Genomic DNA, 17,241 nt, shown 5'->3' with positions numbered 1-17,241 from the left:
GGAAAAGAAAGACCATTTGGAATGTCAGAATTTTCCGAAAAGTTCTAGTGCATAAATTGCTGGCTTATTTAACATAAGCATGCATTTTAATTGTTGCTAACTAATATTGATATAGCTTTACCCTAAATCCTGACAACAACACTATCTTGAGGTATAACTGTAATTTGTATCAATACAGCTTTTTATTTATTTATTTTTAAACTTTGCCTGTATAATTCTTTGGGTTCTTCCTAAAACAGTTAATCACATCAATACTAACATACAGAATCCATAAGGGCACACAAAAAAGACATCCTACTCTCCACATGTATTGGATTACAACGTATAAGAAAGGGTTCATACATCACAGTATTAAAGATGTGTACATGCACGAATTGTTTGGAATTTTTAAATCCCAACATAATAAATAAGCTGCAAGCATGGCAAAACAGTAGAGGGAGCTATCTGCTCATTTAATTAAATGGCTGTGTAAAGGCACATAGTGCCCTGAGTAAAAGAGAGAAGTTAATGGAACAAAGTTTTTAACAAGGTCAAATTTTTAATTTGTGTGTGGAGCTGTTTATCCTTATGCCTGACACTATTTATGCAAGTTTAGTGCTAATACATTCAAAGAGGTTGTCTTAGCATTTATATCAGAGTATTAAAAACTGGTTTTTCTCTATTGTTTTTCCAACTATAATTTGTATGCAATCCATTCCTTTCAATTTTGTCCAGTATGATTGCTGATAATACTGATTATTGGATATTTTTTTTTGTCTTGTTTTTTATTTCTCTCCCTTCTCCCCCCCAGTTGTCTGCTCTCTGTGTTCATTTGCTGTGTGTTCTTCTATATCCACTTGTATTCTTGTCAGCGGCACCCCGAATCTCGTTTTGTTGCATCATCTTGCTGCGTCAGCTCTCTATGTGTACAGCGCCATTCCTGGGCAGGTTGCACTTTTTTTTTCGCACTGGGTGGCTATCCTTACGGGGTGCACTCCTTGCACGTAGGGCTCCCCTACCCTGGGGACACGCCTGCGTGGCAAGGCACTCCTTGCGCACCAGCACTGCCCATGGGCCAGCTCATCACATGGGTCAGGAGGCCCTGAGTTTGAGTGAACCTTGGACCTTCCATGTGGTAGGCAGACACCCTATCCATTGGGCCAAATCCACTTCCCTTGTTTTTGAGTTTTTTTATTGCTCTTATCGCAAATACTAAAGTCAGTTTTGAGTATTAAACTGATTCTATTAGTTTTATCCAATTTCATAAATTATTGTGGGTTTTATTCTCAATAGAACTATGATGCAAAACATTCTGACCAACATAATCAGTATTAAGCACCCTTAAAAACATCCACTCTCATCTGAAAAAAAAATTGCAAACTAACTGTTCTTGGTATCAATACGACACAACATTGTATGTGTTGAAAGTTTAGACTTAGGTGTATTTAAAAAGAAAAAACACATGCAAAAAAATGCTTATATTTTGAGGAATTGAAGCTTTCTTGTTCCCCAGAAAGGTATCGTTATATTACAAATGGGATAAAATAAAGGATATAAGAAATGTGGTCTTTCATTGCTACCTTTTATTTTAAAAAGTGTCTTGCCATTGTTCATAGTGCAAAAGGATTCATTTCAATTTTACAATTGGTTTTTTTTAAATGCCTATGATGAAACTAGTAAAACGGAAGAAACAGAAATAGATAACATGGCTCTTCTCTCCAAAACACCCTACAATAAAGCTAGAGATCAAAACTCATGGTATCATAAGGGAATAATTTATGAGCAGAAAAAAAAAAGTGGGTTAGGAGAAAAAGGCACAAAGACTTTTCTGATTAAAGTTAGGTTAAAGTTTTTCAGTAGGATTTAATGACCTAACTAAAATGTGGTGATACCTTACATGGAATTAAGGAAGGCTTTGTATTCCATGCTGTTAAATGCTGTATTCCAATTATCCCCACATATAAAACAGATGAGGCAAACTAATATACCTATATAGATAAGGTATGAGTGATTTTACCAAAACTAGTTAGTCCTAGGACCACTACTAATCTAGGAGATTCTTAACCATTTTAGGGGGCAAGGTAACCCACTTTGTCCTAAATGTAGGAAAACACGGCAATGCTGAATTTCAATCAGTCAACTGCAGAAGGAAAAAAAAGGCTGAGCAGGATTCTCTTTGATATAGCATTAAGGGTTCTAAGCTGTAATTCAAACTACAATGATGGAATATTTGGGCAAATCCATTTTACTACAAAGATACCAGAAGCTTTTGTTTAGTTTTATTGTTTGTTTTTTTTTTATTTTAGGAGATGAGGAGGTATTAGGGGATTTATCCAGGTACTTGCATAATGGCATATATAATCTTAAGTTAAAGGAATTTGAAGATCTTTAGTTATGAAGTCCACACTGAAACACACCATAAATAAAACTTGTTATTCAATTATGAAATTCAGAGTTCTGATCTGATCCAGTATCTAATTTGAAGCTGAATACACAAATTTCATTTAAATAGCAAGCAAAACAAACTGATAAAATTAAGACTTTAGTGCAACTGCTACAATTCCAAATGTTTATATGAAATGTGATTAAAAATTTTGAAAATATTAGTAATTCTAGCCTTTATATTAGTAAATCTTCCCTAAAATGACTGCCATAAAAGAATGCAAAGGGGGGTGTGTTTCAGTTTAAAGTGGTTTTTTAAATATTGGTTCAAGCCAAATCCTATCAAATCCATCAAAATTCTCTGCTCTACCATATTACAAATGGATGTACATTCTTTTCCACCATCTCAGCAACGAGACAGCTATTTAAAAGCAGAGACCACTTGTTGTCCATTTCTATGTACACCACACAATATCTGAGCAATTCCTTCCTTAATAATGTGTGCTAAAACTGGAGTTTTGAATATTGCTTTAAAATTTTAAACTACAATTTGGATATTGCTTTAGTGTTTGCAAAGCACTTTCCAGTTCCTTATCAAATATGCACAACAATTCTATGAACCATGAATATATATATTTAAGAGAGGAGGATACTGGGGTTAAGAAGAAGTATGAGAATTAAATAAGATCACTAACCTAGTAGAAGATACAGATGGGTTTTAATACTAGGTGTGTTTTATCAGAAAATCCCTATTTGCCCTCCCATATAGTCTTTAATTCCACTATGTGCTATGTGCCAAGTACTGGGTTAGAAACTTTGAAATAGAGTCTTATCTAATCCTCAGAAAAATTACCATGTAAGTATATACCATACTTGATAGTTTGTTTTCAAAGTTTAACAGCCAAGACTTTATTTACTCTGAGGTTCCTACCAACATGGACCACATTAAATGCCTCTAATATCATTTTAGTTCAACTACGATGATAATCATTCCCTCAGTAACTAGAGTTCCAATTAAAATTATGTTCAACCACCACAACAAAAAACATACTACAGGAAATAAATGTTCACTAAAAAGGCAAAATACTCCCAATTTAAATAATTTCTGAAATTTTCCATGAAGGAAGACTGTTCAAATTGTCAAAATTTTCACATGCAATATTTAATATTAATGCAGAAAGATTACTGACAAAGAAAAAGCCTTTATCCAGAGCTCCTGGGTACTAGTCAACCTTTATGATACGAAAAAGGTTATCCGAAACTTCTCCTGGCTGGAATGGTTACTTGGGCAGTCATTCTCTGATTTAGTCAATTAAAATTCTGAAGTACACGTATTGTTCATTTAAAAATTGGCTTCTCATTTTGCAAAATTCCCAAAGTTTTTTACCTCTATCTCTTCCACCAGGAATTTATCAAGTTGAGTTTATACATCTGTTCCAAGGCAGGGAAACTACCTGGTTGTCTGGGATCGATTCCACCTAAGACATTCCTGGATTGTACTCACCTATGATAGCCTGTTCTGGAGAGGTGGGAGGAGTAAGAGGCATCCCACAGTTACTTGGGTCTTTCACACTACCAAGGCCCGGCTGCCCAACTGTAATATGGCCTCCAGCACTGGCCACATTCTGGGGAACTGGGATGTCATTCTGAGAGATCAAAACAAAAGCTGAAGGATAAACCATCCGAACACCACCTGTAAAGACAGAGAGGAAGGAGGACCAGGCCTTGAGAAAGAGGTCACAGAGAACTGCTGACTTAGTGGTCAAAGTCAAGCTCAAAGGTGAAAATGTTAAATATGTGTTCAAATATTGTGACAACAGCATTTGTAATACAAGGATCATTGGTACTTCAGGCAAGGTAACTTACAAAGCATATTATCACTAGGTCAAGAGAATTTAAAAAGATAGGAAAGTTTTAGAGTTTGTATCTAATGAGTCTGAAGGATTATCTTTCTAAATTAAAAAAGATAAAGAAGACTGAATAAAGTTCTTCAGGCAAAATATTTTCTCTTACCAACAATTACTTCTACTGCCACAGGGAAATCATCATCATAACCCAACTCCTCTTCCTCTTTCAATTCTTCTTTCTTTTTCAATACCATTGGGTAGAAATACTGCCATTCCTCGATCAACTTACGGGTGGCTGGGTCTGACATCTTGTAAGCTTGACCTGTTAGTGTGCCATTTAAGCCATAAGGACTTACTAGTACTATGAAGAGGTGAAAAGGTGGGGGAGAGAAATGTGTTACAGATCAGAGCAATAATTCCTACTTAAAATGCAACTACAATAATTGTGATAATTTTAGATTAATGCATAGCATCACCCAATGCTTTTTCCTAATGTCTTGTAGTGTATGATTTTTTTAAAAGTTTCTCATTTTCATCATTTTGATTATATATATGCTGCTCCATTCACATAACTTTTTGAAGGAAATCAGGTAAGAGAAGGTATCATATTATCAACACACAACTATATCAATACATGATATAGAAACTAGCTGCACACTAATGCTCAATAACAGCTTATATAATGTAAACATTGAATCTTCCATAACAAAGAAAATCTTTTAATACGTATACCCTAAAAACTGCCTAGAACATTTACACTTTTCTTGTGGTTTCTGAAATTCCTAAATATCTGTGGCAATTTAAAAAAATATATAAATAAAATTTCTAATAGCAGAAAAGTCTTAATGTACCAAGTTTGAAGCATAGTGCTTTATAGTTTCAATTATGACTGTTTGGAAGGTCTGCTGATGAAAATACATTTCAGCACTCAATGTTCTCCTATCTTCCTCTTTCATTATTTGACCTTGATGTCATTTTCCCTGAGCTAGACACACACAAAAACGTAGAGTATATGGTACCATAAATAATCCAGCAAGTTCTTACACTCAGAGTGAATATTCAACATACCAAATATTACTTTTCTAAGGGTAAAGGTCACTTTTTCTTCATCCTGATTTTAAAAAACATCTCCACATAGCCATTAAATGGGATGTCCTTTTTTGCTGTTGGCTTTTAAAATTTTTTATACAGCTGAATGAGATGTGACATCACTCAGGCAAGATCGCTATAGATACCACATATTTTTGGTGCCTTTCTGCTGTTCCTCAATGATCTAAATGGGATTAAAATACTGACTTCGATCAACACAGTAAATCAAGGGCAATTTTCCTGCATTAACACCTCTAGGAAATTTACACATCAATTTGGGTAATTATATTAACCATAATTATCTATAAGCCAGCACTTGCCCTCCACACCAAAGCAGGATATTGACCCACACGTCTTCTACGATTCTTGACATCAATGTCAAATCAGTAAGATTTAAAATAAGTGGTCTATAGGTACCTGGTATTGCTAATATTAGCTTTCCCAACAATTAAACTAAGAAGTATGTTAGTTCCCATTCCTTTTAACAAGTTATTGCTTCTGTTATTTTCTGTTATTACTATAAACACTTTATTTTATCTAAGATAAAATCAGACGGTTCACAGCACTTTTATAATAAAAAAAAAATGTATTGAAATAATTCTGATAAGCCATAACATATATTGTACAACTCTTAAGTGTACAGTTTGTGAATGAAATTTTTAAAATTTAATATCCATCCCTAAAATATACCAAATTACAGAATGATAAAGTACATAGCTCAAAATATGTTGGGGGGGGGGGAATCTAGTTAATAATTAGGACACAGTTAAATGATGATTCAATGTTCTTTATTTAACCTTAAAAAAAAAAACAAGGCTTAATTATCTTTAGGGGAAGATGCTTTCATCAAATTAAATCAGAATGTTTTGTAGAAAACCAAACAACAATAAATAATATGAAGGCTAAACATTCATATGACAGGCTGTTATAGTAATAAAACTACTTTAGTCAAGCCTGTTAAAATATCAGCATTTTAAAAAATTACATTGTATGTAATATACTATTTCAATCAGGTATCTCTAGGAATGATATATTAGAATGAACCAAACAACATGTTACCATATGGAACATTTAAGAATGTCTGTTCATAGAAAATTCTGAATTCCAAAGACAAAAGCAAAGATGTAGACTGCACAGTTAGATAAAAAATGACATGGAGTTATTTTGGTGATATGCAGGTGGTAATTAAAATGGGGAATTAATGAAAATATCAATGCATTAAGTTAAATTACAAATACTTATAGCCAATGTAATCTATAATTTAAAAAAATAAAAAAGATATCAACATAATTAAGGAAACTATACACTATACAACTTCAGCGTATTTAGATCTTGGTTGAAATTACAAATGCTAAATTTAATATAATCTTCTGTAAGTACCACATATCATTATATTACTTAAATAATGTTAACATACCAAACAATAAAAAACCTTTACTCAGGAGATTTGTCAATTAACAATCGGGTTATATTTTTTAAAGGCTGATCAATCTTTTTTGTTCTAAAGGAAATTCTCTATATTCTATTACTCAACACCACTTCATAAAAGACCATGTTGCATTTGTGATAAGCTTTCAGCAAAACAACTTGTAAGCTATTATTACTTTTGAAATGATAGTGTCTCCTTTCTTCAGAGATTGACCCTTACGCTTAGCTTTAAAATGTCCATTTATAATAATGTCTCACCCTACAAAACCTGACAGACCTGGTAACTATCCACTTGGTGGGTGATGGTAGAGTGGTTTCCTTACCTTGAAATGGTGCAGGTGAAGATTGAGCCATGTGTATATGCTCTTCATTGATCAGATAGATTGGCTGGTGTTGGGCAATCTCCACACTTGTACATACATTACTTTCCCCATGAAGAAAGAATGTGAAAGCACAGGACAAATGCTCACTAAAAAGAAAAAATGAGAAACTTAACTCTACTTTGTAGTGGCAATGGGTGTTAGCTGACCACTGACATTATTTATAACAAATTTCTAGTGATTGACAAATAACATAATAAAAACTTTCTGACAAAGCTGCCAGACAAATCTGAAAATTTTGTCTTGTTGGATTCTAAATTTTTGAAAGCTATTTGCAGAATACTTCCAGTTTCATGTGCATAAAATGTATCACCTATACCTACTATAATCTCTTAAGGACATAGAGAAACTCATAACATTTTTCTACCTTCTCAGTGCCTACTACATGGCAAGCACTCAAATATGTACTTAGTCAAATAAATAAGAAAACATTTAAAAGGCAAAAGAAAAAAACACAAGCAGCTTACATATTAGAAAAGTAACCTGTGACTTGAGCATGAACTAGCTTTTTACAAGTCTAAGTACAATGACAAAATAGTTTCACTAGTATGATATATATGCTAGGTATACAATAACACCAAAACATTAAGGTTTAACTGTTGTTCTAAATATAGCAATTAAGGATACTGCTGTATATAAATTTCCAAGATACAACTGCTGAGGTTGTATAACCATTTTATAAAAGTTGTGTAGAGTGGGCTGGTAACCTATATATATTTACTTTCTACAATTTACTTCTGATCACAAAATTTTATTAAAGCATCCACTTCTCTGTTTTCTACATGAATAGTTAAAAATTGATCAAAATTAAGTGTCTTAGAGAAAAATAATTTCAAAATTATCATAGAGGCACATTCTTTCAACTTTGTTAACTCTGGCCCTAAGCCAGCCATAACACATCTCTTTTTTTCAACACAGCTCATAAGAACATTTGTCTGATGAAACATTACATGGAATCAAATCACTTTATTAAACAAGGACAGAGAACCATCATTTTAAAAATCATCTCCAAGGTGTTGCTTCTTTTCAAAAGTTCTCTAAAATATTATGAAGACTATTTTGGGTATTACTTTAAAAATTAAATTTTGTTTGAAGTATAAAGTTATAATGTTTTAAGGAAAAAAGTGAAATAAAAATGACAAAAATTTCACCCTGTCACAAAATGAAGCATAGGTATTCTGTTTGACAAGTTGTTGAGATAACCCAAGGAAACTTTGTGTTCTACTAGAATGTGAAGTTTCATCAACAGGAAATATCCAGTCTTGGTATTTAGGTATTTAGCACAACAAGTAAACCCAAGATGATGACTAAAATTTTATGAGAATTTTGAAAAATTTAAAAATCCCCTTGACACCATACTTCTAAGTTTTATGGTCACACAAAGGTATACATGTATGTAACTTAAACATATACAGGTATAAAAACAATACCAACCATAAAAATACGGTATCCTTTATTTATGAAAAGTACACTTCAAACCCATTGTCATCAACACACAAAATGGTATCTGGCCCATAATAAGACCAAAATACAGGTTTACCGATTATAGACTAGCTAATTTTCTGGCTGTAAATTTTAGCTGAGGGGTTCAAGCTGATTCATCCCTATACATGTCCACCCTCCCCTGTAGTCAGCAGCATATTTATAAGACAGCTGGCTGGAATTACAGATGTAGGGTGTAGCCACGGAATATTCTCTATCACAATGATTCCCAACTGTGTATAAGAACAAATGCAACCAACATTTATCTATCAACTAATAAATGTAAAAGAAAGGTGGAAGGAGCCTAAAGTGACAATAAATAAAATAAAACAAGGTCTCTGCCCTCAAGAAGCATGCATGCTAACAAGAGATTAATATGAAAGCAGAACTCTAAAACAAAGGAAGGCATAAATACAGAAATTGAAATAAAAACAAAATGCCATAGGAAGGTTAAGGTGTAATAATTTCTGCAATTTGAAGTATCTAAATGTTTCAAGAAGATAAGAGCAAATAAAATAAGATATCAAAGTAAGGGGGAAAAGGGCGAGAGAGAGATCATGAGACAAGGAGTAAATGTGGTTTAAAGTAGGATGTAATTTGGAAATTTTAAGTGGAAGAATGGAGTAACATGATGGGCAGAGTCTGAAAAAGCAACTGGAGATCATAATGCGATAAGAGAAAACTTGTATGTGAAAAACAACAGGGAACGCTTCAGATAAATTGCATGCTTTCTTAATATGTATCAATAAAATCGATTTGTTTAAAAAAACAGAGAGGCAATACAAGGTTTAAGAAAGTCAACTGAATTTAAAGAATCATGAAAATTTCAAAACAGTATTTATTTGAATTTGCTGTATTTCAAAAATAAGTAGATTTAGAACACAGAAGTGTTCCAAAGGACACAGAGAAGCACAAATGAAAAAGGTGGGAATATAATCAACAGCCTAATTATTTTACATTCATAATTTTTAAAAGATAGTGCCTTTTTAAAGAGACAAAACAAGAAAAAAAGCAAGTTATAGTGGAAATATAACAAAAGCCACCAGCAGCAATATAATTTTTGTCAAATTAGGACACCTTTCTAATTATAGATTCTTCACATGTAAAATTATAGTGCTGCTGGGCTCCCAAGGCTCTGGATTTAGTATGTCTGGTTGGGCCACCAAAATTTGCATTTCTCACAAGTTCCTAAGCAATGCTATTGCTGCTCCTGGTCCAAAGACCACATTCTAAGATTCAATAGGACATGATGGTATCTATACACCTTTCCAGCTACGAAACTATATATTTTCTAATATTGCATGAAACAGAGAGCAGGAATGGCAATACTGACAGAGAGCAGAATTTCTCTTTCACCAAGCAATACCATTTCTGGAACTTGTCCCATAGCTAAACTAATGTGTTAAAAAATTGTAATTTAAAAAACTTAAAAAAATGAAAAGCAATGTACAAAGTTATTGACTGTAATAGCTAAAGACTGAAAACATCCAAAATGTCCATTAACAGAGGAGTGGTTAACTAAACCATAGTATATCTAGTATATCCTACAATGTACTTCAAGGCAACTATTGGGAAAAAAAGATCATGTTCTTTACATATTGATATGGGAAAACCCCTAACATAATTTGCTACGAGAAAAATAGCATGCACAAGAAATGGAAGAGGAATACAAGGAATACATACACACACAATTTGCTTACACTGACAGAACAGAAAATTTCTCTGAAAGGATACCCTTTAAAAACCTAACAATTAAGGGCAGTTGCCACTGGGGAGTGAAACAGCCAGAATGAGGGAGAGAAAGAGAAAATTCCATACGTGGTGCCTTATGTCTCATCAAAAGTAATGGAGACACGATCTGAAGCAAGCCCCTGTCTCTGATCCTTGTCCAATATGCCTCCTGGCCCTCCTAGAAAAGTGCACTAGAGGAATCCTTGATGTTCATCTTGTCAGACAGGGTTCTTAGTCAAAGCCTGCTGAGGTCATCTTTGATCCAAATTCTGTTGTTATCCAACATATTGGCTATTTGATCAGCAAGTCTTCAATTATCTTCATTCATCTCATTGCTAAAAATGGTGGAAATGACTACACTGAGAACAGATTCCTGTGACATTTCACCAGAGAACTCTCAAGTTACAAATACACCGAACAGTAAAAAGTACTGTCACTAATTTACTATTTCTTGTCTATAATGGATAATCTAAAAGATTTTGTAAAATGTCTTAAAAAAATATTTGTACACAACAACTATCACATTTCTCTGATCTACAAACCTGCCTAAAAGGAAAACTCAAGGAGTTTGATACAGAGACCAAGCCCCTCATTTTATAGGTGAGAAAAGAGGGCTACAAAGAGTTCAGCTTACCCAAAGCCATTCTTAAAGGCACAGCTAGAATTAGACTTGAAATGTAATGCACTTTTTACTAGCCAGTCCACCTATAAATGGTGATATTCATTTATACCCCTACCAACTTATGTTCTACATAAGTAAAATGAGAAAAAAAATTTGTGACTGAACATTGAAAGTAAGAGATATATTATGTAGTGCCATTATAGAGTTTGGAGGTAAATCTTTAATTATAAGCTCCATCCCTGTTCCTGCTTCTTCTCATCCATCTCCAACTTTTACCTTAATGTTTAATCACTCAACTCTATGTATTTCATAAACTTTAACCATTTGAAAATTGAAAAAGGCTAAAGAGATGATTAAGCTTTACCATTTTTAATTTAAGGGCAAAGAAGACCATGACCAAGTATATTAGTCAGCCAAAGGGGTGATGATGCCAAGTACCCTTTTTTTATAATGGGTATTTATTTGGGGTAGAAGCATACAGTTGCCAGGCCATAAAGCATAAGTTACTTCCCTCACCAAAGTCTGTGGCCACATGTTGGAGCAAGATGGCTGCTGACGTCTGCAAGGGTTCAGCCTTCCTTTTCCTTTTAAGGCTCCGTTGTCCCAGCTTCTTCTCTCTCTTGGGGCTCTTTCCTCTCCGGGCTCAGCTGCTCTGGTCTCTCCACAAGGTCAGCTGTAGAGTACTGGGCTCTCTTTCTTTCCGGGACCTCTGCTATGTCTATGGATCCATCACTCTTCCACTGTGCTCTTCTCCTGTGTGTTTACTTCCAGGAGCTCCAGCATCAAACTCCCCTTCTAATTCCTCTGCCGTGTCATTTTCTCTGTGAGTCTCAACCCACCAAGGGGGTGGGGACTCAGCGTTCTACTGATGTGGCCCAATCAAAGCCTTAATCATTATTTCATCAAGTAAAAGTGAACCCTCTGAATTTCATACAATCTAATACACCCAGAGGAACAGACCAGTTTACAAACATAATCCAAATCCAATATCTATTTTTGGCAAGTATTATATGCCTTCTCAAATTCCTTATTCTTCACTCTTTTTTTCTTTCTTTTTTTTAAAGGTAGATTATTACATAAATGTTACATAAAATATATAAGGGGATTCCCCTATGCCCTGCTATACTTTTTTTTCAGTATATTAAGTCTGATTCAGGTAGACTCTTTTTCCAATTATTTAACCTCTTTTTCACATTAAACTTCTCTGCAAGTTAAGCTATCTAACATTTCTCTAGAGATCTAGAGGACTTGATATTCCTTTTTCTCTGTAAAGTTCCTACTCATCTCTTCCTACTCATAAACAGCCTTTAATGACTGCATTACCCCTTTTGGAGCTGTCCACTGACTAAAATATCAATAAATCAACATAGAAGTACAATGACTGCATTAATATTGATACTAATATCAAATAGTCAACATATAAATAAAATAACTGCAAACTGTTATAAGTTTTATAAAGGAAATAAATAATGGTAATAAGAAAAAATAATGGAGTGAAGGTTATTTTAGAAAGGGATGATCAGGAAAAAGTATCTCTGAAAAAGGGAGGTGCATTTAAACTGAGTTTTGAATCTTAAAAAGCAAAAGTAGCAAAGACCTTTCGAAAAGGAGAAATGTATTTGCAAAGGTACTGAGGTAGGAGAGAGTTTCACATATTCCAGGAAGTAAAAGGAGAGAATATGGATGCATCACCATGAAAACGGTGAAAGAAGATGAAGTTGGAAAGATAAGCAGGGTATGAAGAAATTAAAACTATCTAAAAGACAAAAAGATTATCAAAGTGGATGGAAAAACTAAAGCAAAAAAATCCATTTATATGCTGCTTACATAAGACATACTTAAAGTAAAATTATACTGAAAGAATGAAAATTTTAAAAGGTAGAAAATGATATGCCATGTGAATACTAAGAAAAATAAAAACTGGTATAAAAATAACAATAAAACATAATTGAACTTGATGATTATATAATCATCAGAATACTCCAACAAGAAATTTTAACTATTATGAACTTGTATGCACACAGTTGTATCTCTGATATATATAAAATAGAGTATACAATAAAACTTTAAAATATATAAAGAAAAAACTGGTAGAATTACAGAAAAAAATTGATACATCTACAATTAATATAGATTTTAACATATTTTTCTCAGTATTTAAAAGAATAAGCAGAGAAAATATTAAGACTACCAAAAAGAAACAATGACAAAATATATGAATTTGAATATATATGAAAACTTTGCTTTCAATAAATAGAATTTACACTCTTCCTAAGAAACCCATAGAATGCCTGCAAAAATGGACTAGGTAATAAGACACAAAATAAGTCTTCAACTTCAAAGAAATAATGTCATGCAAAGTTTAAATTCTCAAACCACAGTGCACAGCAGAGTTAGAAATAAAGTTAACTTTTTAAAAAAATGTTTAAAATAAAATCCCTTTGTTTGGAAACTTAAACATGCACTCCTTAAATAAACCATGGGTTAGGGAGGAAATCACAACAGAAATAACAAAATATTTATAACTGAACGACAATACCACAAGTTGGAGAGCAGGTATAGCTCAGTGGTTGAGCCCCTGCTTTCAACACACAAGGTCTGTGGTTCAATCCTGGGTACCTCTTTTAAAAAAAGAGAGAGAGATAAGCATGCAAAGCAAGAAGGTGGGGGAAAGAAACAAAGAAAATATATGCAATAAAAACAGAAATGAAAATAATGATAGAAACACATATTAATAGAAAAGAAAATAAAAGCAATAGAAAGGATTATTGAAATCTAAAGAATTAACTATAGCTAATGTAGAACTGTTTTTAATCATAAAATGCTATAAATAGCTTTATGTCAATAAATCTGAAACACATGAATAAGATATAAAAATAAAAAACAATCCTCCCACTTCAATACCAGCTTATAAGGTTTTACCAAACTTTCAAGGAACAGATAGTCAATCTTTCTAATTGTTTAGTCAAATGAAAAATAAGAAAGCCTCCCAATTCTTTCCATTAGGCTTGTACTCTTTGACAGTAGAACAGATTAGTTATAAAATGAGAAAATAACCATCTAACAATTTTACTCGTAAACCAAAACGCAAAACTAACAATTAACTACTAGCAAATAAAATTCAGAAATGATCCAGAGATCTACAATACAGCTAAGTGGGGTTTATTCTGGTATACAAGGACAGATTAACACCAGTGACTCTATTAATGCAGTACAAAATTTCATGTATATTTAAACACCTCACTTTTTACAGTCATCAATAGCAAGCGCCCATCACAATGGTCCATCCTCCTTCACTAGGGTCTGCCCCTGTACTGCAGGGATTCTTGCTGTCCCATTAGAGAATGTGGCAGAGCTCTCAGGATGGGAATCTGATCTAATTTCAGTTATTGTGTGGATCTCTACCCATGGTGACAATGCCCCATTAACACTTGAACCCATTTGTGTGCCTTAGTGGTATGCCCCAGGTGAACCTCCTCCCATGTATCTCCCATCTGACACCTTACCATCAATGATCCTCCCCTGCCAAGCTGTGACCCTTCTGTGATCCAAAACGTTTTAAAAAATGAAACCAACAAAATAACCAAATAAAGTTAATAAGAAGATAAAATAATTTTTATTGAAAATTGAAAAAATTTGAAATATTTTTTGACATTGTGTCTTTCATCACTGTAAGATCTATTGTCTTATATGTACTGTGACATTTTTCTCCATATATTCTCCCAGTGTCTTATTATTTTTCATTTTATCTTCAAAGGAGCTTTAGGTTACAGGGACGTCACATACAGAATATAGGGGATTCCCATATACCCAATAACCTCCCCCCTTTCCCTTCTCCCCTATTAATAACATTTTACTTGTGGATAGTATATTTGTTACAATTGATGTACAAATACTGAAGCACTGCTACTAACCATGGTCAGTTATTTATGTGATGGTTTAACATTTTGGACCGTACACGTTCATAAATTTTGACAAAATTTAAAATGGCCTGTATCCATTATTGCAAGATCATGCAATAACAATTCTAATGCCCTAAAAATGCCTTATGTTCCATCTATTCTATTCTTCCCTTCCCCTCCTCTTGGGACCTATGGTAACCATTAAGTTTTACTTTTTGAAGAATAAGATTCATAGTTACTTGCAATAATATTAAGGGCTTGAAGTATTGGTATGTTTTCTTTTATTAGGTCCTGCCTATGTTCTCAAGAGACTCTTGTTCCTCTATCTGAGAACATAGCAGAAAGTCTCCAGGACAGGAGTTTAATATTTTCTTGTTATTGTGTGGGTCTCCACCCACTGATATACTATGAGGAGATAAACACTTAGATATCTCCTTTCTTTTTTTTTTAAAGATTTATTTATTTATTTCTCTCCCCTCCCCCCCACCCTGGTTGTCTGTTCTCTGTGTCTATTTGCTGTGTCTTGTTTCTTCATCTGCTTCTGTTGTTGTCAGCGGCACGGGAATCTGTGTCTGTGTCTCTCTTTGTTGCGTCATCTTGTTATGTCAGCTCTCTGTGTGGGTGGTGCCACTCCTACGCAGGCTGCACTTTCTTTCGTGCTGGGCGGCTCTCCTTACGGGCGGCACTCTTTGTGCATGGGGCTCCCCTACATGGGGGACATCCCTGCGTGGCACGGCACTCCTTGCGTGCATCAGCACTGCGCATGGGCCAACTCCACACGGGTCAAGGAGGCCCGAGGTTTGATGCCCTAACCACTGGGCCAAGTCCATTCCCATATCTCCTTTCTTATCTTCCTCTTTCATAGGTCAATACTGGCCCAGCAGACCAGGACATGGGTAGTCCACAGACTCCTCCATCCCTAACCCCCTTTATGCAAGCCTCTTGAAACACAGGAGCACTTTACAGCTGGGCGGCCTAAAGTGGACAAAACTAATCTTTTTCTGTAACACAGCATGGCCACAATAGAAATTGGAGGATAGAGAAACATCTCCAAAATGGAACACTTAATTATAATATCATACTCCATTTAGACCTTTTCTGTAAGCAACAGGAAAAATGGGCAGGGGTAACTTAATGTTCAGGACTTCATGGCACTGTATCAAAACCATAACCTCTGAGGGACCTGCTGTTTATGTTATGCTCATACCCTTCTAGAAAAGCCAAGCAGGATGGAAAGGTCATATAGAAATCTGAATATAGAAACTACTGGGGGTAGGGAGAGTTTCTTCCTAGGCTCCTTGACCTATCTTAACCCTTCCACCCTGCCCTGTCCCTCCCCCAGGGCCTTCTCTTTGAGAGAGATATGAGGGAAAGGCTACGTATGAGAAGATAGGGAAATATAAATTTAGCTTAGTCTCTCTCTACTAGGCTTGAAAATTAAGGGACAGAGGAAATATTACAGAATAAACCTTAGTTTGTAAAGTTTGTCCTGTAACTTCCCAATTTAAACCTTTTTAACAGCCTTGGGATGAGAGTAATTAACAATCCAACTGCCAAATTTTAAGTAAAAATCTGTAAGATGTGCAAAACTAAAATTTGACTTTTTCCCTCTGTTAAAGTAACACAGTTTTCTTAAATAGCTGGTCTGTTTTGAGGGGAACAATGTTAAGTCCTTTTGACATTTACATATATATATAGGAATCCATGCTTTAAGAGAATTCTTCATCATATCCTTAACGGTTTAAAAGAAAAAAAAAAAAGAGCCACTGCTATTTTGTCTTTATATTAAGTCTTTTCCAAACTATTTTACTAATTTATTTGACACTGTGGTAAACAGAAGTCTATTTAAATATAATGTCCAGACCTGACAACCTTTAGTATTCTAATAAAGCCCTAATAATTAAGGATATCTTTAATTGTAAACTGTTACAAAAGAATTTCTTTCACCTAGTAAAAAATGAGGTACTTAAATAAACATGTTTATGAAAATTAATGGTATCAATATATTTTAATTCAAAATAGAAAATATATTCCAAAACTAAAAAATATAATACTTGTATAAACTGTGGAAAAGTTTAAATGGGAGGTTATTTTGATAATATTTTAAATTTTAGTCACATTTTATTTTGATCAGAATTTTTAGCAAGGTGTCAAACTTCTGATTTAAAAAAAAAACTGGTTTGTCATAAAATATAGTGCGTTATCACAGAATTTATTTCTTAAGACTATTGTAAATGTGTAGAACTTTTACTACCAAGGGAAATATTATCAATAAAATTATAATAGGGAGATAATCATTATTCCATTGGAAATCTTAGGTCCTTGTAAAATTTAATAGAAAAATAGTTTTCTTCTGGTACTAGTGAAATTTCTTTGTGATAAACAATCTTTCTAAAAGA

At 33.9% G+C, this 17,241-nt stretch overlaps 1 protein-coding gene across 2 annotated transcripts in view; it reads right to left on the bottom strand.

Moving 5' to 3' along the window:
- Window positions 1–7,190, bottom strand: part of MED13L (mediator complex subunit 13L) — a 64,709-nt gene extending 57,519 nt beyond the window's left edge. For both annotated transcript variants that reach the window (XM_071209799.1, XM_004461898.4), the window contains exons 1-3: window positions 7,049–7,190; window positions 4,375–4,569; window positions 3,866–4,054 (exon numbers count right to left, since the gene is read on the bottom strand). In XM_071209799.1, coding sequence (XP_071065900.1) covers window positions 3,866–4,054; window positions 4,375–4,569; window positions 7,049–7,079 — 415 coding nt within the window. In that variant the 5' untranslated portion in view covers window positions 7,080–7,190. The remainder of the gene's footprint in view (window positions 1–3,865; window positions 4,055–4,374; window positions 4,570–7,048) is intronic.
- Between the last annotated feature and the right edge of the window lie 10,051 nt (window positions 7,191–17,241).

The sequence above is a fragment of the Dasypus novemcinctus genome, chromosome 19 (genome assembly GCF_030445035.2).
Source record: "Dasypus novemcinctus isolate mDasNov1 chromosome 19, mDasNov1.1.hap2, whole genome shotgun sequence".
NCBI classification, from domain to species: domain Eukaryota; kingdom Metazoa; phylum Chordata; class Mammalia; order Cingulata; family Dasypodidae; genus Dasypus; species Dasypus novemcinctus.
The sequence above is the reverse complement of the archived record's forward strand: the minus strand, read 5'-3'. Positions and strand labels throughout refer to the sequence as shown.